General features: G+C 25.8%; 1 protein-coding gene and 2 non-coding genes across 3 annotated transcripts; 2 read left to right on the top strand and 1 right to left on the bottom strand.

The window, feature by feature from the left end:
- Positions 1 to 78: 78 nt before the first annotated feature.
- On the bottom strand, positions 79 to 8,542 carry LOC145846754 (uncharacterized). The gene is made up of 4 exons (XM_082953373.1): positions 8,432 to 8,542; positions 7,857 to 7,910; positions 6,531 to 6,626; positions 79 to 153 (listed from the first exon to the last, which is right to left on the bottom strand). The coding sequence occupies exons 1-4, from the start codon at positions 8,540 to 8,542 to the stop codon at positions 94 to 96; spliced, it is 321 nt and encodes a 106-aa protein (XP_082809499.1). The 3' UTR covers positions 79 to 93.
- Positions 8,543 to 12,713: 4,171 nt separating this feature from the next.
- Positions 12,714 to 13,026, top strand: LOC145846757 (small subunit ribosomal RNA). Its single transcript, XR_014370877.1, has one exon. It is a non-coding gene; the product is annotated as a small subunit ribosomal RNA (ribosomal RNA).
- A 182-nt stretch (positions 13,027 to 13,208) lies between these two features.
- LOC145846756 (5.8S ribosomal RNA) lies at positions 13,209 to 13,360 on the top strand. The gene has a single exon (XR_014370876.1). It is a non-coding gene; the product is annotated as a 5.8S ribosomal RNA (ribosomal RNA).
- The last annotated feature ends 11,891 nt before the right edge of the window (positions 13,361 to 25,251 follow it).

Genomic DNA, 25,251 nt, shown 5'->3' with positions numbered 1-25,251 from the left:
TATTTATTAATATTTTAGTAAACTAACTTTATTTCCAAATTCAGCATTAAGTTTACAGATCCATAGTGCAATTAAATGAATTTATTATGGAACCTATGGCCAAATAGCAATGATTTTCTCTTGTTTTATTTCATCTTCACTTAACACTCTATGCTAGAAGTGAAAAATTTATTAATTTAAAACAAAAATAAGAAGAAAATAAAAAGATTTTGAAAGGTTTTTATTTCTGTAAGCTTTTAAAAATATTCTTGTTTTGGTTGAACTTAAATAGTTTTATATATACAGGGTTGCCAAATGTTTTTTGGCAAATTTTCTCTAGGTTTTCAAAATTTTTTCCAGAATTTTATAAGTACACATTTTGGGTCTAAATTTAGTTTTAAGTTAAATTTTAAGGTTAAAAACTGTTTAAATAGTATAAAAACATTTGAAAAGATACTGTAAAGCTACAAATGTGTTTTTGGATAATTTTTTTTGATGATGACAAAAATCTTCAATCTATATGATAGATTTTTGTGTCAAAATCGAAATTTACTACTGAACATGATAAAATAGTTATAAGTAGTCAAAATTTCTCAAATTTCAGGTTTTTTTGGCAATCCTGTATATAAAACAAATACTTATAAAACTAATTTAAACAAAACTAAATTTATTTATATATACTTATACAGGTTTGGAAAATGTTTACAGAACCATTTCAATATTCAAATTCTATTAACCTATTTGAAGACTTATGTTTCAAGATTTATTGGTAATATACTAACGGTCTTGTTAAAGTTTATTTCATGTCAATTATATTATTTTTTCAGATTTCAAATAAAAATTTTCTGTTTAAATGATTAAGAGTTAAAGCTACTATTGGACTTTATTGCATGGGAAGCCAATGTTAAATATAATAAAGCAACTATAATAATGTGTTCATGATGCAATGAAAAGTAAAAAAGATTAAGGCAACAAAGAAGATTGTGATTAAGTGAACACCTATGTTCAAAAGTTGTGGTAAAGCTAGTTGTACAAAAGCAACATCAATGCTATTTAAGAGAGGGTAAGAATGCTGTTATAATGATTAAGAACAATACCATTATTCGACTTTATTGCAAGGGATGCTAACATCAAATATAATGCAGTAACCAAAATCCACAGTTTATGATAAAATGTGAAAAAAAAAACTATTTCCTTGCTCATATTGCTGTTCAAGAGATTGCAGGGAGGGGCCCAAAACACTCTATTATAAAAATTGTTTGGATATTAAAACAGACCCGAAATCAATGAGGGTAGTTGTAAAAATGCTAAGCTTACTTCCTTGTCACTCAAGAAAAAATTATTTAGTTGAATAAACAAAGAGCTGGTCTTCTTTAGAATTTGCTAAAATATTTATTTTTAGATGAGAAAAATTATTGATTGTGAAGCAATGTTCAATTCACAAAACAATAGAGTGCTTGCCTGAGACTTTTCCTTGGCTTCCTCAAGAAATTTCAATTGATTATTACCACTACTATCCAACACTGTGTCACTGGGCTCCACTTTGAAATGTTAAAATCACCTCTGATTTTTGTGAAAAAATTTTTGACAATAATTAACACAAATGTGCACATTAACGGCATTATGACCCCCACCTTAAATGTTATGAAAAAGCTACTTAAAAGTGAACATTTTACCTTACATCATAACAGTTCTTTTCGATTTCCCACTACCAGGGTTCGTGCGCGAATTTTTTTATTTAGCCTGACTTGGAACCAATTTAGCCTGACATTTTTTCAAAGTAAGGAAAATCCCTTTTAGAAGTCATTTTAGATATTGAGGGGTCTTAATTAGTACTATTGTAGTCTCCAACTTCAAACTAGCTTTATCTCAAAAACATATTGAGCTTTAAAAGTCTGCAAAAAGCAACTCATAGCTTAGTTACAACTCAATATCTAAGACTAAATTGTGAAAAAGGTGATTGACCCCCCCCTATGCCCTTAACATAACAAATTCAGTGATAAGTTTAAAAACAAGTGTTATATCTAACACTAGTGTAAAAATTTAATATATATTACTAAACAAAATTGCTCAATTTAATTAGGCACTAAGTAAAAACATTATAACCAAAAGATTTATATAAAAACGACGTGCACTGTCGTGTTTTATTAAAATTTAAAATGAAACGCTTACACGAATATTGAAATTCAAACAAACAGCCTAAGTTGTTGAAATATACTCTAATGTTTAAACTGTATTTTTTTTATGAATTTCAATAATTATGACGTATATAAATCTACTCAAAACAAAATAATGAAGATTCATAAAAAATTTTTAGAGATTCAACATAAGGTTTCAAGCATTTATATTTACAAATACTGACTGACTTTTCTTTAATAACTAAATCATTATTTAGAAATAAAATCACATCTTAATTTGATCTTAAAAGATTTCTTGATTCTTTTTAATCAATAATTTATGTGGCATTTGAACTGAGAAAAACTGAGATTCTCAAATTTTAAATAAAAAACTGATTTAGCCTGACGTTTTTCAACTTTTTCAAAAAACTGATTAGCCGGACTTAGCCTGATTTAGCCTGACGCGCACGAACCCTGCACTACACCTCCAGAAAATCAAAAATTAACAGAGACAGTTTCCAGAAAGGAATGTAGCCTTTTTGTTGTGCGATCTCGACCATATGGACTTAAATGTCTGTACCATATTAAAACCTGAGTTCATCACACAACTGTGGAAATGGTCAAAAGTTTGAGCCAAAAACCACAGAATAAGTTGCATGAAGCAGTTGAAAGTGTAAAAAGACGAATTGCTAAATTCTAGCTAAAAATAGCTTTTAAAACTGATTGTTTTCTATTTTGTGAGCATTTGAAATAAAATATAAAGCATGCAGCTTTTGTAATTCTAAATAAATTTTGAAAAAAATGGTATTAAACATTTTCTTCACTCTAAAAAATGTGGATTTAACAGAATGTTTAATGTAGAGTTTTAATATCTTTATCCTACATTTTATAAGTTGTGAACAAATAACTTTTTAGCTACATTTTATCACCAAAAACATAAAAATGTCTGGAAAAAAAGACTTGAGTTTTATTGTATTAGTTTGAAGGATTTTTTTTATTTTTACAAAAACTTATCAATATCTCAGTATACCAACAGCTCATGGCATAAATAGATGGGTTTTTTATTTAAGTTGGCCTCATTTTGAAGATCTTTATTTTAGGCAGCAGCTTTTTTGACCATTAAAAGCCAACAAATTATTTTTTGAGGTATAAGGGTACATAGTTAAAGAGCTCAATAGTTTCGTTATGGAAGAACTAGATTACAAAAACTAATGAGAAATCTACTTTATTAAACCTTTTTCTCCTGCAGTTTTCTAGCAATTGCTTTTACTAAATTTTAATTACTAATAAAGATTAGTAATGTAGGACATTTTTAGTTCTTAATATGACTATACTTTAACCTTGAAAAAAACAAAAAAAATATTATTGTTGGTCATCAATTTTTGTTTGATATTTTTTATAACTAATACAATACAAATTTTTATTAAGAGGTAAGGAATACTTACTAAAAAAATTGGGGTTGGCTGCTAAAGAAATGAAGAAGAAAATATCTTTTGACAAATTTATGAAAATTTGCATTAAAAATTCTCCCTGTATACTTTGGTATTGAAAGCTTTTTACTAAACTAAATATATCTAAAAGTTTATAAATTTTCATGCTCTATAAGTATAAAATGCATACTATAGAATTGAGCTTTTTTTGAACAATGAGTTTAGACCCCTATATGTCCTTAACTTTATTATGCATGGTTGCCACTGATCAAGCTGAGAAAAATTTCCTGACTTTTCCTGACTTTTTACCAAAATTTTCCTGACTTTTCTAAATCAAACTCTTAATCAAACTTTTCTAAAATACATAATCTAACACTTGAAACTATATAAAATTTTCAATCTAAATTTAAAACAGGTTAAAAACAACAGTTTGTCGCTGAATTCTATCATCAAACTTCTTTCCTGACTTTTTACCAAAATTTTCCTGACTTTTCTAAATCAAACTCTTAATCAAACTTTTCTAAAATACATAATCTAACACTTGAAACTATATAAAATTTTCAATCTAAATTTAAAACAGGTTAAAAACAACAGTTTGTCGCTGAATTCTATCATCAAACTTCTTTCCTGACTTTTTACCAAAATTTTCCTGACTTTTCTAAATCAAATTCTTAAATTAAACTTAATTCTAAAATACATAATCTAACACTAGAAACTATATAAAGCTTTCAATATAATTTTGTTACATGTTAAAAAGAACAGTTTTTTGCTGAATTCTATTATCAAACTTCCAGTACACCACTTAAACCATCTGTGTATGATTGATGTTTGTAATAAACAGCCTTATCAGCAAGATACTTGTATTATTACCTTATAAACACAGCTTGTCTGAAAAAAGACACAATTTTTTAGCATTTCCTAGCATAAATGTATCTTGATCAGGGTTTCCCAAACTTTTTAGCTAATGGCCCCCTTTAAAGAGTTTGAAAAAATAATGGCCCCCTTCAACATATAGATTACTCATAAACTACAATAAAATACACATAAGACTTTTTTTTTTTTTGCTCTTCATCTGAAACTCAAGAATATCTAGTGTAAGTTTCTAAACTGCCATACAATACACATAAGACCTTTTTTTTTTTTTGCTCTTTATCTGCAACTCAAGAATATCTAGTGTAAGTTTCAAGTTATGGCCTCATGACCCCCCTGTGGCTCCTTTACTGCTCATGGCCCCCCCTCTTCCCCCTTTGCTGCTCATGGCCCCCTGAGTATCTGTCATGGCCCCCTAGGGGGCCACTTGGCCCACTTTGGGAAACCCTGATCTAGATAAACAAACGACATATAAGGAACTTACAATTAAAACCTTGAAATAATAACAAACTTTCACAACTAAAATCTTCAAACAATAACAAATTTTTACAATTAAAACCTTAAATCAATAAAGAACTTTCACAACTCAAACCTTAAAATAATAACAAACTTTTACAGTTAAAACATTAAAACAATAAAGAACTTAATCAAATACTGTTTTTTTTAATGTATGTACTAAAATTTATTTTCTCCTTTTTCTTTTTATTAGCACTTTAACCTCTTCATCTAATGTAGATATGGTTTCCTTCATCTGGTCTGCATTCCGCTTCAGTATACACATTAACTTGTTACATAAAACACTAAACTAACTGCTTAGTTAAAGTATTTACTTAAACAAAAAACTTTTTGATTCTAAAATTATGCTAGATAAACTTTTTTGTATATATCAGTTTCACTATAGAAGTGTCCTTGCTACAGATCATCAAAACTAAATAGCTTACAAAATCTGCTTATTTAAGTAGGGTACTTGTTCAATATGTTAATAGAAAATTTTTGCAGTTTTATAAAGGATATTTTATTAATTTATACCAGATGAAGGCATTGGAAATAAAATTAAATATTTTTGTAAATTTCTAGGAAAATTTTAGAAATTTTTTTTGACTTTAAAGGACTTTTAATTAATTTTTATCATTTGAAGGCTTTGGAAAACAAGGAACTTTGAAAATTTAAACTGACAAAATATTCCTTTTTTTTTAAATTTCATCAAATTTCCTTACTTTTCCTGACTTTTTTCCAAACCCTCCCATTTTTTCCTGACTTTTTCATTTTTTTAATTTGTCCTGACTTTTTCTGACCGAGTGGCAACCCTGATTATGTCTTTTTTCATACTCCAATATACTTATCGTTTGCTCTCTTTAATCAATAATTTGTGCTATCTCATAAAATTATTATTTTTTAATTTACGTTTAGTTTTTTGATTGTAAATAAAACAGATGAGTTTTATTCTTTACAAACGTTAAACAAAAAGAATTGAATAACTGCTAATTGTAGATGGTTTCCAATTTTTTCTTCAAAATTCCCAAAAAAAAAAGAAGATTAAAAGAAGTTAAAAAAAAGGGTGGCCGCCTTCAAAACGATTTCTCTAAAAACTATCATTAAAAACGCTTAAGACTTTTTTTTTTGCTCTTCATTATCAGAACCAGAGTATCTATTTTAAGATTTAAATTATGACCTCATGGCCCCCCGTAACCCCTTTACTGCTCATGGCCCCAAAAAAGAAGCCACTTGGCCTTTAGGAAACCTTGCTTTTTACGTAATATATTTATATAAATATATATTTACTTAATAATACTTTTTATTAATTATACTATATCACAAATACTTATTTAATGTATGAAACTTTGATAAAAAACTATAAAATGTGTATTAAATGTTTTCTTTTTTTAAACCATGATAAACTTATTTCATCCTGGAATTTGAAATGGGTCTTAGCTAAAAAATCAAAGTACATTTCTAACTTTTTAAAGATCAAAATAAACTTAAAACATTCTTTGACATGAAAAAAAAATTGATATAAATATTATAAAAAACTTTAAAACACTAATATATCACTTACTTAAAAAAAAATAACTTAAAAATATAAGTTGATAGTTATACAATAGAAAAAAATAGGTTGGAATAATAACAAACTAACATGCGTAAGATTATCATAGTAATACTTCATGTGCAAGTTTCTTAGTGCCAAGACAATCGAACAGATAGCACTTCCGACTTGAATTAAAATCATTAACTGTTTTGTAATAAGTAAATAAAAATCATGTGTTTTGAGTGCAGACTTTAAGTGCACCTAAAAAGTTTTAAGGTTTTAATGATACACACAACATTGTATTAGTTCTTAGCTTTTAATTTATAACTTAACCTGAAAGTTCATGTAATTTTGTAATCAAATTCAGTTGAAAAACATGTTGTGTTAAAATCTTATTAGATTTATTTTAGTCTGATAAAGAGTTTTTTCTTTTTTTTTTTAATTATCAAAATGACAAAAAACAAATTTAATTGTTTAAAAGAGAGGGTTGAGAACTAAAAGTCTTTTAAAAGCATATATATTATACAAATTAGTTGTTAATAGTAAAAATAATTGAGGGATAGGTGTCAAATATGAACAAAAGGACACTTTTGCACAAAGGGAAATTACTACATAAAGCCACTTTTGCATGGGTTGAAATTTTTTTAATATATTTTTTTGTTAATTTTTTATACTATCAAAGTTATCTCTAAACATTATCCTGGGTCGGTCTCTTTTTTTGTTTTCTTATTAATTTTTATTAATTTTAATTTTTTTTCCTAGTTTTTCCTTTCATTTAACTTCTTTATTTTTTTACTCTTGTGCAAAAATAACTCTTTGTGAAGAAGTGACTCTTTGTTCAAAAGTGTCTTCAAGCAAAAGTGTCCTTTTGTGCATATTTGATCCTTTGTGGAAAAATGTCTTTGTGAAAATTTGACTCGCTATATTATATTTGAGATGTAGTTGAAGAGACTTTAACTTAGAATCTTTTTATTTTTTTTAAAGACTTTTAAAGGACAACTTTCTTTAAATTTTTTATTAAAAATTCAAACTAAAATTATTTAAGAGTTCTAAAACCATTAACTTAATTAAAGTATATTTTTTTAATTTACAAGGTTTTCACTATGTTTTAAAAAATGATCAAATTTACACTAGTGCTAGTAGAAAAATGCCTACTTAAGAATTTAAGAGTTTTATCAATTTACTTCATTTAAAACTCATATAAAAGTCGTCTAATTTTATATTACATACACCTACAAAACTAACTAAACAAAAAATCTATGTATTTCTAAATATTATCATTTACTTAGCTTTTAAACAGAACTCATAATTACTAATAAATTACATAAGCTTTGATTTCAACAAAATATTTTTGATAAAAACAAAATTTGTTAAGTAATAAATGTAAATTTTATTATCATGTTACACTAACAACCATTAAATCATACAACTCACCAAATCTTTTTCATACCACAGGGCAACAAAATGACCAAAATAAGCTGCAAATACCTGAAACAATTTATATTATAAAAACTGCAGTGAGTTGTTGAGTTTGTCACTATCATATATATTTTGAATTTATTTAAAGAATCTAATTTTTTTTAATTAGAATATGACGACTTTTTAAATAAAAACTTATGCTTAAACTTATTTTTTAAGTTATTGCACTATATAAAATATATTACTTATTAGATATAGTACACATTTTGTTTTTAAAGTTATATTATATATTTTAACAACCATTATAAAAAAAAAGATTTATCATAACTTTATAGTTCTAACCATTTCCATATACTCATGTTTAAAAGAAATAACACAATTTATTAACCTTATTTATAAGATAACATAACTTACTATTTTGACATTGTTCAAAAAGTTTGATGTTTAATTCACTAAAACCACAAATAAAATAAATCAGTAAAATTAGCATTTAGTAAAATTTAAGATATAAAATCAAAAAACTTTAAACTTTACAAACAATTAACTAGGCTAATAAAACTGTTTTAATATTGAAACAACAAGAGACTTACAAATATGCAGCAAAATAATCCATTTGTAACAGACGTTCCTTCACTTGAGTGTACAAATCCATAAATAAAAACATAAAGTGAAGAAAGAAACTGCAGAAACTGACAAAACATGTTCAATTAAAAATTAAATAAGTGTTGTAATTTACAAGATACTTACAAGATATTTATTTATTATTAACATTAAATTATTTTATTTTTTTTTTAAAGTAAACTTACAAGAACAACTCCCCAAAAAATCATTGTAAGATTCAGCTACTTTTATATTTAACTGTTGATTTATTTTCTGTCATGTAATTTAGTTGTTTGAAATGTAATCAAATGCTTAAAAATAAACATCATATATAAAACTAACTGTTTAAAATTACAAAAATACAGATTAAAAAGGTTTATTTTAATAAAAAACTGATATCTAGTTTTAGTTTTGACATGATCACGATATATCAACTATAAATTAAATTTGTTTTAATTAGATTATTTAAATACTTTAGACTTTGGTTTGGTCATCATTCATTTTAGTTCAAATAAAACTGTTCTGTTTCACAATTTAAATTTTAAAGACTTCTAATGATATAAAAAGTACTCTTATACTCCTAGTCAACTATATATCCAATTAAAAAATCTCTAAAAACAAAAACAATCTAAAGAATTAAAGTTTCTAATTTAATGAAAATTACTACTTTAAAACTTAGGGATGCAAAGCTGACAAAAGCATACTAAGGTCAAAAGAAAATATGAACGTTTTTATAAAACTAACACTACATTGCACAACTTTTTAAAAGGTATAAGTGTAGGCTTTAACTACCTTTTGGTTGTATTCAACAGAACGCCACACAGTTTTTGTTCAACTTTATGATTTAATTTTTTTTAATTATTTTGTTTACTAAAAAACTAACATATTTGAATAATATTTTATTAATAACTGATGATCCCTTTTTAGAGTGATTCGAAAATAAAATTTTAAAATACTTGAAATTGTTTATATTATTCTATTTAATTGTATTAACTTTATGGTGACTTATAATTCCACAATAAAAAGCTCAACTGATAAGGAGCAAATAAACATTAATTAGACAATTTCAAATTGAGATTTTTTATTCAACACAATTCGCAATGATCACAATTTAAAAACTCTATAAAGTAGACAGACAAAGCTATACATACTTGTATTTTATTTTTGTTGTATTATTATCATTTTTGTATTTTCTAGTCATTTATTTATTTATCTATTTTGTTTTATTTTTGGTACGCCATATCCTATAAGTTTTTTTATTTATATATATATAACTTTTATCTAACTTCCACTATTACTTAAATAATAGCTCTATAATTACTTAATTGGCCATCAGGCATTTTGGATTTTTTTTGTTAATTTAGCAAGCTCATTTAATTTAACCAGTTTTAAAAAGAATATGATTAGAGTTGATTAGTAGCATCTAATAGTAGTATATATAGCTTTGTCTGTCTTACTTTATAGAGTTTTTAAATCTGATCATTGCGTTTGCATGAAACACTGTGTTGAAAAAAAACTCTCAATCTGAAATTGTCTAATTAATGTTTATTCTCTTTATCAATAAGTTGAGATCTTTAAATTTTATCTTTAAGGGTAAAAGCTTTACGAAAACCAATAATGTCATTTAAAATAATAATTAGTTATCTACTTAGTCCACAAAAAAGGATTTAGGAGATCCTGATCTCTCTTTTTAAATTAAACTTTTGTCAATTCTTAAACCACATCCAGATCAAGATGCCTTTAAATTTACAACAGTTTTAATGTTAAATTACATTTTATAGCTATTTTTTTATTTGTTTATTACCCAATAGGATTAATTCTATTTGAATAAGACTTTATTATTAACTGAAGATTTTTTTTTGAGTGAAACATTGTTTTAAAGGTAAATTCTTAATATTTTTGAATCTATCTTACCTAAAAATTATCTTTGATATAATTTTTTTCTAGTTAGACTATATAAAATTTTAAATACCAAAATATTTAAAACAACTTGAATTTTATATAAAAAAGTTTTTTTTGAAACAATAAAATATTATACTAAACTTTTAATCAATTTCTAATTAGGTTTGCTGTGTTAGAAAGGGAAAAAATAGGTATAATATTGATATTGTTTCTGTTTTGACCACTGGAATTACAATCTTGCAACATTTAAACTTATAATAGCTTTTAGACCATCATTAGGACCCCACATTATCAAGCCTCTATTTAATAGACTTCTAAATAGAGCAATAAGGTGTATACGCTTCAAAAGGCAAAATTAAAGTGTTAGCAATACAAAAACGTTAAAAAATATAGAGATTAAAGATTTGTTTAAATTTATTTAAAATTTAAGCATTAAGGGCATAGGGGGGTTTAAAACACTTTTTCACAATTTGGTCTTATTTTATTAGCTTTTACTAAGCTACAAGATACTTATTACAGATTTTGAAAATTTAAAATAACTTTTGAGATATAGCCAGTCAACGTCAGAGGCAACAATAGGTTCCTTATGGGAGGTGCAAACTTAAACAGCAAAAATAGACTATTTCACTAAAAATCTATCTTCTCCTACGTATTTTGAGAAAACTACCTTTTTTTTTTATGGTAAAAATTTCAAAATTTAGAAAGTGTCCTTGACAAACTTAGAAAAGTCTGTTGGAATAAATTTAAAAAAAAAATATTAATTATAAAATTCAAAAAAAAATTTAAAAAAAAAAAACAGTTTTTTTGCTAATGAGAACTGTATAAAATAAGATCAAATTGTGAAAAAAGTGTTTTACACCCCCCTAGTTTTAATTAAATACACAACCTTTCAAAAAATCTTGAAAACAAATTATCTTTTCCCACAGTATAATATGGCTTAAGTTTTTATCATATCTTGCTTGTAAGTAAAGTAATAAAGAAAATTTTGTTTATTTACATACTATAAAACTTTTACATATTGAATGGAATGTAGTTGTGAATTTCTTCTCTATATGCTTCACTGATTTTTGTGCTACTTCTTAAATTTCCCTAACAAAGAATGTAACACAAGATAATTTTGTAGTAAAACATAGAATATCAGAGGAAAAAAACATTTGGAGAACACGCAATTTTACTTAAAACTATTGTAACGTTAATATTGAATGATAATTATTAATTAAACTTATATTAAATTACGCAAATTCATGATGTATAACAAAAATTTCATACAGAACAAACTGGAATTTTTACAAAACTGAAACAAGTTTATAAAACTTTAAAATAAATAAGTTTAGTTGGGTGGGGATAAGTGAAATAAGGTGAACTCAAGTGAAAATTTGTACATTATGTGTAACGCGTACTTTACAGTTAAAATACAAGTTTTAGCCTTTTTACACTAAACAATTAACATTATCTACTTATTTGTTACAAATTACCGACTATTCTAAGTTTTTTCTGGTAATTACTATTCAATATATTTTTACAAAATTTGATTATGTTACATTTCCACTAAACATATTAAAAGCGTGTTTAAATTTGTTTGTGTATTATAATATTTTTTTTTATAATTATTTTTTTGTTCCCACAAATTCTCCATCTGCAGAGAGTACCAAAGTAAAAAAACATTTTAATACAACTAAATTTTAAATACTTATAAACATCAAAAAAAAAACACGCTCGAGTATTTTTTAAAACTATTTTTAAAAGTATTTGGTAAAAAAACTGACAAGCCTAGTGTGTACCTTAAGCACGTGCGTAACTCTTAAAGTGCCTCATAGATGTCCTTAGTACTTATTTTATATAACATTTATAAGTTTCTAGCCGTAGGTAATGTTAGTTTTTTGAGAAATCTTGTCGGAGGGGCCATAGCCTTTTTATTTCTTAAAAGGGTGTCTTAAGAAATAAAAGTTTAATAAATCCTACTTTGTTTGAACTTTGTACGGTTTAGCTATAACAAATATAAAAAACAGTTAGGCGCCCCAAAGGGTAAAAAGCGCCGCAAAATATATCACTAAAGCTAACTTAGGCGTATAGGTGTGTTGTTTGCCTAAAATATGCTAATATTATTATTAACTTTACACAAAAATAAAATTAAGTACTGCATTTCAAAAACAGTATGTGTACTTTATTATTTTGGTTTCAAAACTGCTTACAAGAAAAAACAAATGAGATAAAGTTTGTAACGAAAGTTTGCTATTCTTAGACGGTATTAAAACATATATGTAAAAATAAGTAGAAAATTCTGTAAATATTCAATAAAAAACTATAAAAATTTTAGATTTACATTAACAGTTTTTATGAATAATTCAATTTATGATAGTTAATAATTCTCAAATATCACAAATAACAACTGTTTATTTCGTGAAAGTAATAAAGACCTAATTAAAAATTAAAGCTATACAAAGCTAAATACTTCAATCAATATTAAGCGCGAATCATTAGCTTGCGTTGATTACGTCCCTGCCCTTGGTACACACCGCCCGTCGCTACTACCGATTGAATGGTTTAGTGAGGTCCTCCGATTGAGCCTGGTACGTGCGGCAAGGCACTCGCCGGTGTTCAAGAAGACGATTGAACTTGATCATTTTGAGGAAGTAAAAGTCGTAACAAGGTTTCCGTAGGGGAAGCTGCGGAAGGATAATTAACGAATTGAAATAAGATTTCAAGCGACGTCTTTTCTTTAAAGGGACCGACCTCTGTAACTGTTATAGTCCGGTCGCGTTGCTTCCTGATAGCGGGGGTAATAATTCAGCATGCAAGTGCCGGCGCGTTCAATTCTTTTTGAAAACAGTTTTTTTGTTGCACTGAGATTGATTAACACGAGAGATCTCTTAGCGGTGGGTCACTCGGCTCGAGCTTGATGAAGAACGGAGCTAGCTCCGAAAAGCAGTGTGAGTTGCAGGAAACATTGAGCATCGACGTTCTGAACGCGCATTGCGGTCACGGGTAATCCTTGGGCCACGTCCGTCTCAGGGTCTTACATACACCGGTCCTTTCATTTGTTTGAAAGTGCTTGCGACTCGTTTCGCTTTAAAAAAAAAACAAAAAGTTTTAAATTTTAATACGAATATAAATACTACTAATATCTTTGTTGTAAAAAGCTGCCAAGTTTATATTACAAGACTTAAGATTTATGAAAAGTTTTTTTATTTAAGAAAAAAATTGGAAGAAAACTTATAAAAGTAAAAGTTTCAAACTTTATGATTTTTTATGTACAGCTGTACACTGATTAAAGTCTGAAAAGTTTTAATTGCTTAATATAGCTAAATAAACATGTGCATTTCCTCAAAAAAACATTTTACGTCTAAAAAATGTTATAATGAGTGATAATTCATACATATTTTTATAAAATATGTGGATCTTATTTATTGAGTATGTTTAAGTTGTAGATAAAAAAAAATTGACTAATGTTTAAAAACCTAATTTATAAACGTGATTGTTGGTTTAGTAGAAGTTATATCAGCATGTAGGCAATTAAAAAAAATACATACCTAGCTATGTGTATAATTATGTGTTAAAACTTGTGTTCATGTTCCTTAAAACGATACTACATATATCATTACTTTAAGCGTTGATATTGAGTGATAAACTAAGTTTTTTGAATATTACACATCATTGAAATCAACAACAGTTTAGAAATATAAAAGTATTATAATTATGTTTCCGTGAACAAAAATATTTTCTATAAAATTTATTAATTTTTAGATTAATACGTTTAGATTAACGCCTATTTGGATTATGTTTTTTTTTTTGCAATAAAAAATATGTTTTAAATACATTTTTTGATAGGTAATAATGTTTTGTAACCAAGTGTTAAGCACATGTAAATTAATATTATATATATTTTTTTTAAATTAAATATGACTTCTAGCAAAAGGCTATCAAAAAATGAATATTAAAACATGTTAACTTATTTTCAATCTTATAATCCTTTGCATACTTTTAGTTTTATGCCAAGTTGAAGCACTACTATTTTTTTAGCATTGACCTGCAAATGACTTTAAACTGTATACTGGTGTATAAATCGATAACCGAAAGGTTTTTTCGTACACCAGGTCCTTGGACCAAATATTTGAGCGGTTTTTTCGTTCAATAAACAATATACTATCTTTAAATGATACATTTAATTATAAATTTTATAAAAAGATGTTTAAATATTTAATATCAACTTCCCATGTATTTTTAAGTATTACAAACAAATTACTTGTTTATAATAAAGTTACTTACAATAAATTTTTCATAAATTTTAATAATTGTAATCACAACTCAAACGTGATAAATTAAATGAGGTGCATAAAAGTTTATGTAATGCAATATAAAAATAAAACTTTATACACCACTAAATCACTAATTCCATGATATGACTCACTAATTACGCATAAGTTATGATCAACTTTGATGCAATTTGGATTACTTTAATGTAGTTTATTACGCTTATCTACTATAACATTGCGTTAGATCTACATGTTGATTACGTATGTAAATATTTACCATAAAAGGCAAACTGAAAAAAAGATTGTAACAATATAAAAGTAAAACAATACTATTTAAGAAATTAAAAGCATTTTTGTTAAAGAATGATATAAACGAAAACCGTTATTAAATCAGTAACTTTATGTTTTTATAAAAATGTATGAATTTGAAGACGACCTAGTAAATTAATCAAGCTTGGACACTTGCTAAGAGATAAATTTAATTGAATTAAGCGTAGTGATTTTTTGTAAACACAAACTCAAATATTGTTTTGAGTGTAAGCATAAAACTCAAGGACAAAAGTTAGGCGAAACTAATTTTCAGGCGTTATAGAAATGTATCCATTCATTTTTGCAAGGATTTACTTAAGTATAGGTATTTGTTTTATATAATTTAGATTAAGTAAGTTATTTGAGCTTAATATTATAATTGAAGCTAAATGAATGTGTATTTAATTAAAAACTAATTGAAAAAACAGTTAAATTTGCTAAAGTCAGTAAAAGAGTTTAAAAATAATATCATATTTCTACAGCTACAAAAATTATTTTATTTAGTAAAGATTAAGCTTATTAACAAACAATCTAACTCTACATAATATCTTGAAAAAATTAATAAACCGATAAATCAATAGTTTAGTTCAAAAATCATTATACAACTATTGTAAATTCAACAACATCTAATAAATAATATATTATAGAGACATATGTAACAAAAGATTAAATAAGTTTTTGTATAAAATTGTTTCCAGTATTTAAAACATTAGTACTTTGTCTACGAAAAGTTGTGTTATTTTTTTAGTTTTTCAAGAAAAATAAATAAAAGTTTTTAAGATTTGTATCTTTAATATGTAATAGTTGAAGAATGTATTGCAGTATGTTTTGCAAAAAAAAAACTATTTATAAAGCTTTGATGATTCACTACAAATTAAATTAAAACGTATAAAAATATAGATATAAAAGTAAAACTTCCATAAGTTTTTATTGCATATTGCTGCATTAGTACTTAACGTAAAAGTTTCATATATTTTATTCTAAATTATAAGTTTGAATGTATTTATAATGTATTAAACCAAATAAAAATGTTTAAAACTGGAGACTTATTTTAGTTTGCTTGTTATTCAGTTTTACAAAGACTATTAATACGTCACCATATAACTTTCAAATATAAGTTTTATGTAGGTATTTTAATTACTTAAAAAAACAAACTTAAGGAAAGTTTTTAATAAAACCACTTTAAAACAATTTAAAACAAGTTTTTAATTCACAGAACGAATAAAGAACATAAACCATACAAAAACTTTTTAAATATCTATGAACTTAGTTTTTAGTATGAATAACTTGTCAAAAGTAAATTTATTTTCAACTTGTATTTACAACTTAACTTATAGTTGAATAAAATACAATGCAAAAATTATTAATAATTGAGTAAGTATAAATAAGAATTTAGTATGAAAAGTTTAAAATTTTGTATGGCAGTTTTTTTGTTTCTGAAATTTTTGAAATATATAAATGTCAGTACAAAAAGATTTCAATTTGTTAAAAAAACTGTTTAAACTCTTGTATCGTATTTGTAGTTCTTGTACTAACAAATAACTACGTTTAGAGTTCAAACTGTTTAAAAAATATATTTTGATTAGTGACTTAAATATTATAAAACCATTAATATGTCAAGAATGTTAGTAGTAGTCTAATTTATTGTAACAACTATTCAGATAATTAGAAACCATAGTTGTTTTTATTACCCTTAGTTTGTATATTTTACCAAAAAGTAAGATATCTAACTAGTAATTATGAAAAAGCAACTAATAATATAAAGATTTTAGTTTTAAAAACAAAATGTATTTGTTTTACTCGTATTTTTATTGAGTTACTAATTACTCACTATGTTGAAGACAATGATTAGTCATCACAATATTTTGTAGCTACTAATTTGTAAAACCCATGTTAAAACTTCGGAAGTTTTATTTTAAAATTGTTATACATGTGTAAGTTTAAATTGTTTTACTTTTTTACATTACGACTTATTCTTAGTACACCATCAAAAGTGCTTTATATCAGTTGTTTATAAAATACAGAATAAAAATAAAAACATGCTAATTACATTTTTCTTTTGGTTGATACACGTTGTATATAAACTTTAATAAAACATTTCTAATACACAGTTTTAAAATAACAAAATAGTTTTTTTTATAAACCTCAATTTTAATTTTTTACCACCCATGTTCAAGTTTAATAAAAAACTAGATATTTTTTTTATACATGACGCACAAAATGAGTGAAAATTTACTTTTACTTCAAACGAAAATTTCATGGTTTAAACTGCTTTGAAAAAGTTCTCTGTTACGAAAAACTCTATTTCGGTTTTATAAAACATTTTTTTACAAAAAATACTTTTTTTCTACGACATTCTACTCGTTTGTGAATTTAAGTTCCTTGAAGCTTTAGCTAAGAACTTTTATTTCGAGTTTAAATTTATTTTTAATTATTTTACTATAAACATTGAAAATAGGATTGTAGTTTTTAGCTCAGTTGATTATAAGTTTAGATGATAAACTTTAGCACAAAAGTTTACTGTTAATTCAAATATTAGTTTTAAAAGTTTCAATTTTTCCAATGCTTAGAATAGAAAATCATTTACTACTACAAAAATATAATGTTGTAATAATTAATTAAAATAAAATTTTTAAAAGTTAAATTTTTGGATAGAAAACTTTTCTTAAACCATACCATAAGTGCAATCATAACCGTACTATGACCTATTTGTACAAGCAGATTTAAGTAAATATTGGTTTTGTAAATCAAATAAGTTTTAACTTTGCTAAGTAATGGTTAAATGGATTAAATCATAAGAAAGTTGTGCAAGTGCCAATATTTTCACTAAGCGTTACTAATTATCTAATTTAAATCAGCCGTTTTTGACATTTTTTGATGTTAAAAGTATGTTTTTATAACTTATTTAAATAAGCAACTCTAGGAAAGCAAGTATTTTTTGTTCTAGCGAGAAAAAGTAGTCTTTGTCAACTTTTTGGTTTGTGAATAGGACTTACATCAAGTTTAACAATGAAATTTTCTCTATAAATAAAGTAGTATTTTAAGTTCATACATTATTGTAAGTTCAAGCAGTTTTTATTTTGACCTTTGTTACAAATGATATGCATAGTAAAGTTAAAGCATGTTGTCTTTCTTTAAGTTTTGTAGTGAAGCAAATTTTTTACCGATTTAGAATTTTACTTGAATGACTTCCCAGCCAATTAAGCAAAAAGAATGAAATTAAAATTGAACAGTTGAAAGCTAGTGTTACTTAAATAAATTACAGTTAGCAAATTTTACTTTTTAATAGTTTTACGTTTAAGAAACGTTAACTTATTTCTCATGTTGATTTACATTTTAGTTTTGTTACTTCCATCTGTCAAGTTCAACGTCACAATAGTTGATTACGTAGTACAAGGAAATGTTTCAATGCGTTTCTCCGTTCAATTTAAACTATATACAATGTATATATTGCAATATACATTTGTATTGAGTTGCAGTTTCAAATTTTTCAGTCATGTGTATTGTAATATTGAAATACTTTTAAAGTTATCAAACAAATTGTATTCAATATGTTCATCAACTTTGCTTTTAAATTCTAAAAAACAACAATTTTAAAGTAAGATTTTTTCAAAAACTTCGTTTTTTATTTATTAAACAAGTTAAATTTATTATAAGCAATTTTTTTTTTGTTTTATTAACTTAAGCAGAGAATACAAGTTAGTAAATTTTTTTTTTGGTTAATTTATTCATTCACTTACTTTTAGATCTTATAAAACATTCAACAATTATGGTTGGACAATACATCTTATCAACCATCAAACAGGCCAATGCGCAATCAGTAACCTACATATTGACCGTATCCGCCGCCGTGCTCATCTACAAAATTCTCTACAAAAAACCCCTAACCTGCCACCAGGTCCCGCGGGATTTCCCATATTGGGGGTTTTACCTTTGATTACTAGCAGGCCGGATAAAAAACTTCTGGTGGGTTTAGTTTTGATAAGTTTTAAATACTTTTTGTTTTTGGTTTAAGTTTTCTTCGACTTAAAAACGAGTAAAGTTGTATCTTATCATTACTGTGAATTTTTTATTATTTTCTAATGGTTAAAAAATAAACTTCTAAACATCTTACTAGAAGTTTTTTTTTTATTAGTTTTTGAAGTAACTTTTCTTTAAGTAAATAAATAGCATGATTAAATCTTCAAAAATAGGCGTTCAACTTTAAACTATACTTTTTTTTTTAATTTCCTACAAGTTTACATTTTTTTAAATTAACTTATGTTCCATTAGTTGTAATAAATTTTCTTAAGGACTGTGGGCGACAAAAAGTTATTTAAAACTTTTTTATTATGAATCAATAAACGCACCACTGTATGAAATCATCATAAACTTGAACTTCTGCTTTAACTTTGTTACTTTTTTCAATGCAATCTTTTTGCTATTTCGCGGCTTTCCTATGAGCTAATTTAAACTTTTTAAATACCACAAGCTTTTAAAAAGATACTGATATATCTTATGCTATAACTTAAATATTCATAATTATCCTTCAATTTTTTGACAATATTTTATCTATTATAGTTCTTTATTATACTAATTTTTTATAAATTTATATGTTGTTCCCTCCTCGTAAAAAAATGTGAAATTTGTTTTAAAAACTTTTCTTTAAAATTACCATTTAGAAAAATAAACAACAAAGCATTTTTAAAGTTTTATAATACCTTTCAGACTTAAAATTTTCTGAAGCATAATTGAAAACAATTTTTACTAAAAACCACGAATATTCTTGTGAACATGTTATGTGTAAGCTAACATTAATCGTGTTGTAAATCTAAAAAACTTTTTTTTTTATTAACACGTCACTGGAATTGGCGCGAAGTTACGTATTTATAATGTTTTAAAGTTTTTCGAGAAGCACTTTAAACTTTTCAAGTATGTCGCAAAACCTAGGAGTGTCGCAAAACCTAGAAACATCATCACGTAACACCAACAACTTAATTATAAATAATGAACATAAAGTTAAACATGTTTAAATCATAACTTAATATTAATTATTTCTACGCAATTTTTACATTATGATGTTACACCAACTAAACACATTATGACGTAGGAATGGGCGCGTAAGTACGGAGGGGTGATGAACCTGCCGTTCTTCAACAACAACATCGTGGTTGTGTCAACCAAGGAGTATCTCAATGAGGGTTTGGTCAGGAACGGTCCGGACTTCGGCGACAGACCGAACTGCTTCTTCCACGACACCATACTCAAAAGAAATGGTTCGTTTGATGATCTTTTGTTGTGCTTGTCAAACGGTGCTTAAATTAGTTATGAAATTTTTATTGAAAACGTTTTGTAACTTTGTTAATTCTCACCTACAACGTAAATTAGTCTTAAATACTGCTTGAGGTGCCCCAGTGACTTAAGTTTTCTATAAAAAGTGTGTATGGTAAGTTTTAGTCTAACAAATTTTGCAAGAGAATTAATCTTTTTTAGTCTTTATTATATTTAAAGTCTGTTTAGGGTGTACAAAAGTTATTTGTTTACATGTGTGTAAGATATTAAAAGTTTTATTTTGCATTTATTCAATCATTTAATATGTATTTGATAATTTTAACGCTTATTTAATAGAGTGGCTTGTAAAGCGTGTGTATTTTGTACAAAATTTAAGTTTATTTATAAAAGTGTTAAGTAAAGTATTATCTATAAATTTATCAACTATTGATGTATGCCTTTTAATAAAAGAAATTTATACGACTATCGTAAATTTATATCTACAATTTTTACAGGTATTGCATCAACAGACTACAGCAGTGAGTGGAAAGAACAAAGAAAATTCACGCTGACGTCATTGAGAAAATTCGGCTTCGGTAAAAAACAACTCGTTCAAAGAATCATTGTGAGTTTATTAGTAGATGGAATGTTAAGATGCCCTATTTCCAATGTGTGGAAGCTCGTTGTTTTATATTTAATTTTAAAGAGCTAAGCATCACAAATTTTTTCAATCACTATTACTTCAATATATAAAAACAAAATTTAAAGTATTTTTGATAAAACTCAACATAAACTTTATCTAAACTGAGTTTAAACTATCAACAAAAAATATTTGAGGTAATTCATTTTGCGCGGTTTGCAACGCGCTGACCTTTACACAGAATTGTGCGCAAACAAACACGAGTATTTGTTTCAGGAAGAACGGACTTTTTTGTGAAAGAAGTATTTTCGGCAAAACGGGGATTTCCAGATAGCGAGAGTGAGTTTTTATATTGCAGTGCTCATGATGTTTCATAAGACTGATTATTGGAATTTTAATTTAATGATTTATTTTATGCAAAAAAAAAAATTTAAGGCTTTTAGTACTTCTTAAGCTCGTTCTCTGCGGTGTACAATACGATAATCATGCTAATTGTCTGATTGAAAAAACGATTAAATTTAAACGATTAAATTTATTTAATTATTTTAAGCCAAAAAACAAAGTTTAAGGCTTTAAAGCATTTAAGCTCGTTATCTGCGGTACATAACACGATAATGATGCTAATTGTTAGAATTAAGAAATAAATATTCACATGATTGCGTACTTAAAATGTTTTTCTGTTTTTGTAAAAATATTTTAAGCCTTTTATAAGTATCAAACTCTTTTTAACAAACTTAACTTGGTAAGTTAATTAAGTTTAAAAGGTAGTTAAAAGCCACAAAGTAACTCTGAGTAAGTATTTGCTTTAATAAAAATATATTTTTTTATTTTTTTATTTAACTTTGAAACTGTTATACATTTAAATATCATAAAGTGTTCTTATATGTAAACAAAACAAGTTTTTACCTAGCTAAAGTTACTTAAGGGTTTTAAAGACAATTAGCATTACTCAAATCAAAAACGACAACTGTTTCGTTTTTGTGTGAACATTTGAAGTTTTTACTAACAAGCAGTGACATCACCTACCGACGAATATGAACTACTATTGAATTCTTAAATGTCGTAAATTTAAAACAAATTCAAACAGGAATTGCTCACAGAGTTGAACGCGAATGTGATCGTGCAACTGTGTTTTAACAGGAGATTTTGACCACGAAAAAGATGAAAAGTATTTGAAATTCTTCCACAAAGTGTCACAGAACTTCAACAACGCGTCATTTGCACTGCAGGTTTGCAGACTGGTTGTGTTTTAAACAATGAAATGTAAAAGCTAAAAGTGATACAGCATTTTTATGCATTTTACGCCTATAACACAGTAAATCCTAAAAACATAATTTTTGCATTTTAAGCTTGATTTGGATTATTTGCAAATTAATATGAGCTAATTAAGTTTTTTATAGATTTATTACTATTTGATTTGGGTTGTTTGCTAATTTCATGTGTTTCAGTAAAAGCTAAAAGTAATAGTAAAAAAAAGTCGTAAAAGCTGAAAGCAATACAGCATTGTTTATGCATTTTACGCTTGATTTTGTTCTTTGACAACAAGCTTCATCAATTTTTCGTTTTTGTGAACTTTAAGTGTATTTGTTGGAATGTTTCATTAGGAACTTAAGCTGCACCAAACAGGTCACGTTTGCTCTACATTAGCAGCGTTACAAATCTTTATAACAAAACGTTTAAACTCAGTTTATCGTGTGTGGTTTTTCATGTTAATTTAGTTCACTGTCTGTGAGTTCGATTTCTTCAATGAACTTGTTCTATTGTTTCATCGGATTGCTACTTTAGTTGTTATGGAGTAGCTTTAAATGCTGGTTTAATAATTAGATTCATACCAATTTTCAAAAGATTACAATAAAATTTTGATAAAACAATAAAAAATTATGTATAGACTTTTGCATAGTATAACTTGTTGGTTTCAAAAAAAAGCAAAATTAAATTTTAGGTTTATCTTGTTACTTGAATTTAAAGTTATACATTAATTTTTTTGCAAACTTAAAAGCGAACATGATAAATACTTAAGTTCTTTTCTCTTTAGATTTTATGCGTATCGGTGTAACTAATTGATCAATATTAATGGTAACAAAATTTCTGATTGTGAGTAATTTTTCAGTATTGACAACGAATTGTTCTGATTTATGCGTGCATGAAAGTATTGCATACAATATAATAGAGCTTAAAAGTACATATATGTACAACTCTTATACCATACGAATTTAACAATGTTGTTTAACTATAACAACATGTATAAAATTGCTTTTCTAAAGTAGGACAAACTTATTATATTTTTTTAGTACTAAATTGTATATTTAACATTTTAATTAACTTTAACAGATTAAAAGTTAAACTAATATGCACATAACTAAAACTAAAAACATGTTTGTTTGATCCAAAGTCCCCGTTTACTTTGCGGAAATTTGATGTTTTACTTCGTAATTTTTGTGCGTCATAACAAGCAACGTATTGCGAAGTCTGTTTTATGCTTAAGTTGAACTTTGGCACCATAACTTTTTAAACAGTTTAGTAAACTCATATAAAAATGTTAGGTACTTTGGAATTTTTTAATTTTAATTACAAACGATATCAATTACGTATGTAGACAAGGCTTAACATAGAGTATACTAAGATGTCTGTTTATGGGTGGTTTTTTAGCTTAAGTTATTTAATTAAAGTGATGCGTAAAACTTAAATTGGATACAGGAACTCAAAAACATCACGTTTTTATGCGTATAATTTACCAAACATTAATGATGTTTTCTGTAAAATAACTATAACTTAGAATTTTCTGTCGCCAAAATATAAAACATGTATCTGTTTTGTGTTAAAGTTTATATTTAGTCAACAAACTTAAAGAGGTTTTTAAAAACTGAAGAAAACAACTTGATAAACATCCGTTTTGTACATAAGATTGATAAAATATCCAGAACTTCATCAAGTTGTGATTTTAAGATTAGTACTAAAAAATAGAATTTTTCTTTTAGTTTTGTTTTTTTGACTTGTGATTTGGACAATAATTTAAGTGTTATTTTTTACAAAACTTGGCATAAACTTAAACATTCAAGTCTTTTAAAGTTTTTTTCTAATTAGATATACACGAATCAGTTTAAACATTTTTAATTTTTAATATCAACCTTATTTAAACGTCTTTTTATGTGTTCTGTTTATGCTTATTTGTGTCTTAATAACAGATTAAACTATTTTTTTAAAACCAAATTTGACATACTAGCAAGTAATTATTATAATTATTGTTGAACGAAAAAAAAAAGCGTTTCAATAAGTTTAGTTTAAGGACAAAAAACTTTTAAGTTATTGAATCGTACACGGATACAATTTAGTGAAATACAGTTTAATTAAATAAAATTAAAAGCTTCGTTTGAACTTTAGGTATTGTAAAAAATTTCTATCTTTTTATAATGCTTTTTTATAACAATTTTGATAGCGTCTACTTGAGCTAATTTATGCTCGACTTAAGGTTGTGACAACAGATTATAAAATAAGTTCATCTATATGTATAAAAGTACTTAAGTCAATAAGTTTGTAATCGAATTCTTCACAAACCTAAACGACGGATTCTTTCGTTGCCATTTCATTTTATATGAATGATAAGGACTTTAATTTGTATGTCTTTTACTATGACTAGCTTTGTAAAAAAAATGTTTTTATGTGTATAACTACATCAAAGTTTTTTAGTAAAATGTTTTAATTTTTAATACATTTTCTTTGAATTTAAAAATACCAACTTTTTTTTATTGTGTAATGTTTTTCTTGATAACATTTAAAATAGTAATATTAGTTGTCATTGAAAATATATAAGATAAGAATATTATGAGTTAAATTGCATAATACTGTAAACATTAAAAGTTTAACGGAATTTATATTTTGTAGGCATTTTATTTTGACACGCTACGCCCACTCTAATTGTCGTTGGTTTGTATAAACTTAGAAAAAAGAAATAGATAAAATAAGTGTTTTAAGTTTTACTTGATATTTTGTGTTAGCGAAACTAAACTTTCTTGTTTGTAAGTTGTCATTTTGTGGTAGATAAAAATCAAATCAGTTTGTTTTGAAGTTTTACGTTAAACTTTGTTAATGTTCAATTACGGTAACAGGTAAAATCGGTTAAATTCATTTAATTTTTTTTCTATAATATGTTACTGTTTTACTTGCCTGTCATTTTCTGCTTATTATATTTATTCAAATCACTATCATTGTATCTTAGCAAACTTAAACAAACAAAACTTTTTGAAAATATTTTTATTTTTTATTCGTATCTTGTAATTGATCAAAATAAATGCAAACTAATGCTTTGCTGCAAACTTCGAGCGTAATTAGTTTCTAAAAACTTACAATTTGAAATTTAAAACTTTAAAAAAACTTTCAAAACAGGCAACAGTTTTTGTTCCTTGGCTGGCACCACTTTTCAGTTATGTCCTCACTCCGATGAAAAATTTCTTTTACA

This window comes from Thalia democratica, unplaced genomic scaffold (genome assembly GCF_965202585.1).
Source record: "Thalia democratica unplaced genomic scaffold, ktThaDemo2.hap1.1 HAP1_SCAFFOLD_608, whole genome shotgun sequence".
Taxonomy (NCBI): Eukaryota; Metazoa; Chordata; class Thaliacea; order Salpida; family Salpidae; genus Thalia; species Thalia democratica.
The sequence above is the reverse complement of the archived record's forward strand: the minus strand, read 5'-3'. Positions and strand labels throughout refer to the sequence as shown.

What these genes read in the sequence shown, in the direction of transcription:
- LOC145846754 (XM_082953373.1), bottom strand. Translation starts at nt 8,542, where the DNA reads ATGTTTTGTCAGTTTCTGCAGTTTCTTTCTTCACTTTATGTTTTTATT. An exon ending in GATTATTTTGCTGCATATTT is followed by an intron (nt 7,911 to 8,431) that starts GTAAGTCTCTTG and finishes AAATTGTTTCAG; the next exon opens with GTATTTGCAGCTTATTTTGG. An exon ending in TGTGGTATGAAAAAGATTTG is followed by an intron (nt 6,627 to 7,856) that starts GTGAGTTGTATG and finishes ATTACAAAACAG; the next exon opens with TTAATGATTTTAATTCAAGT.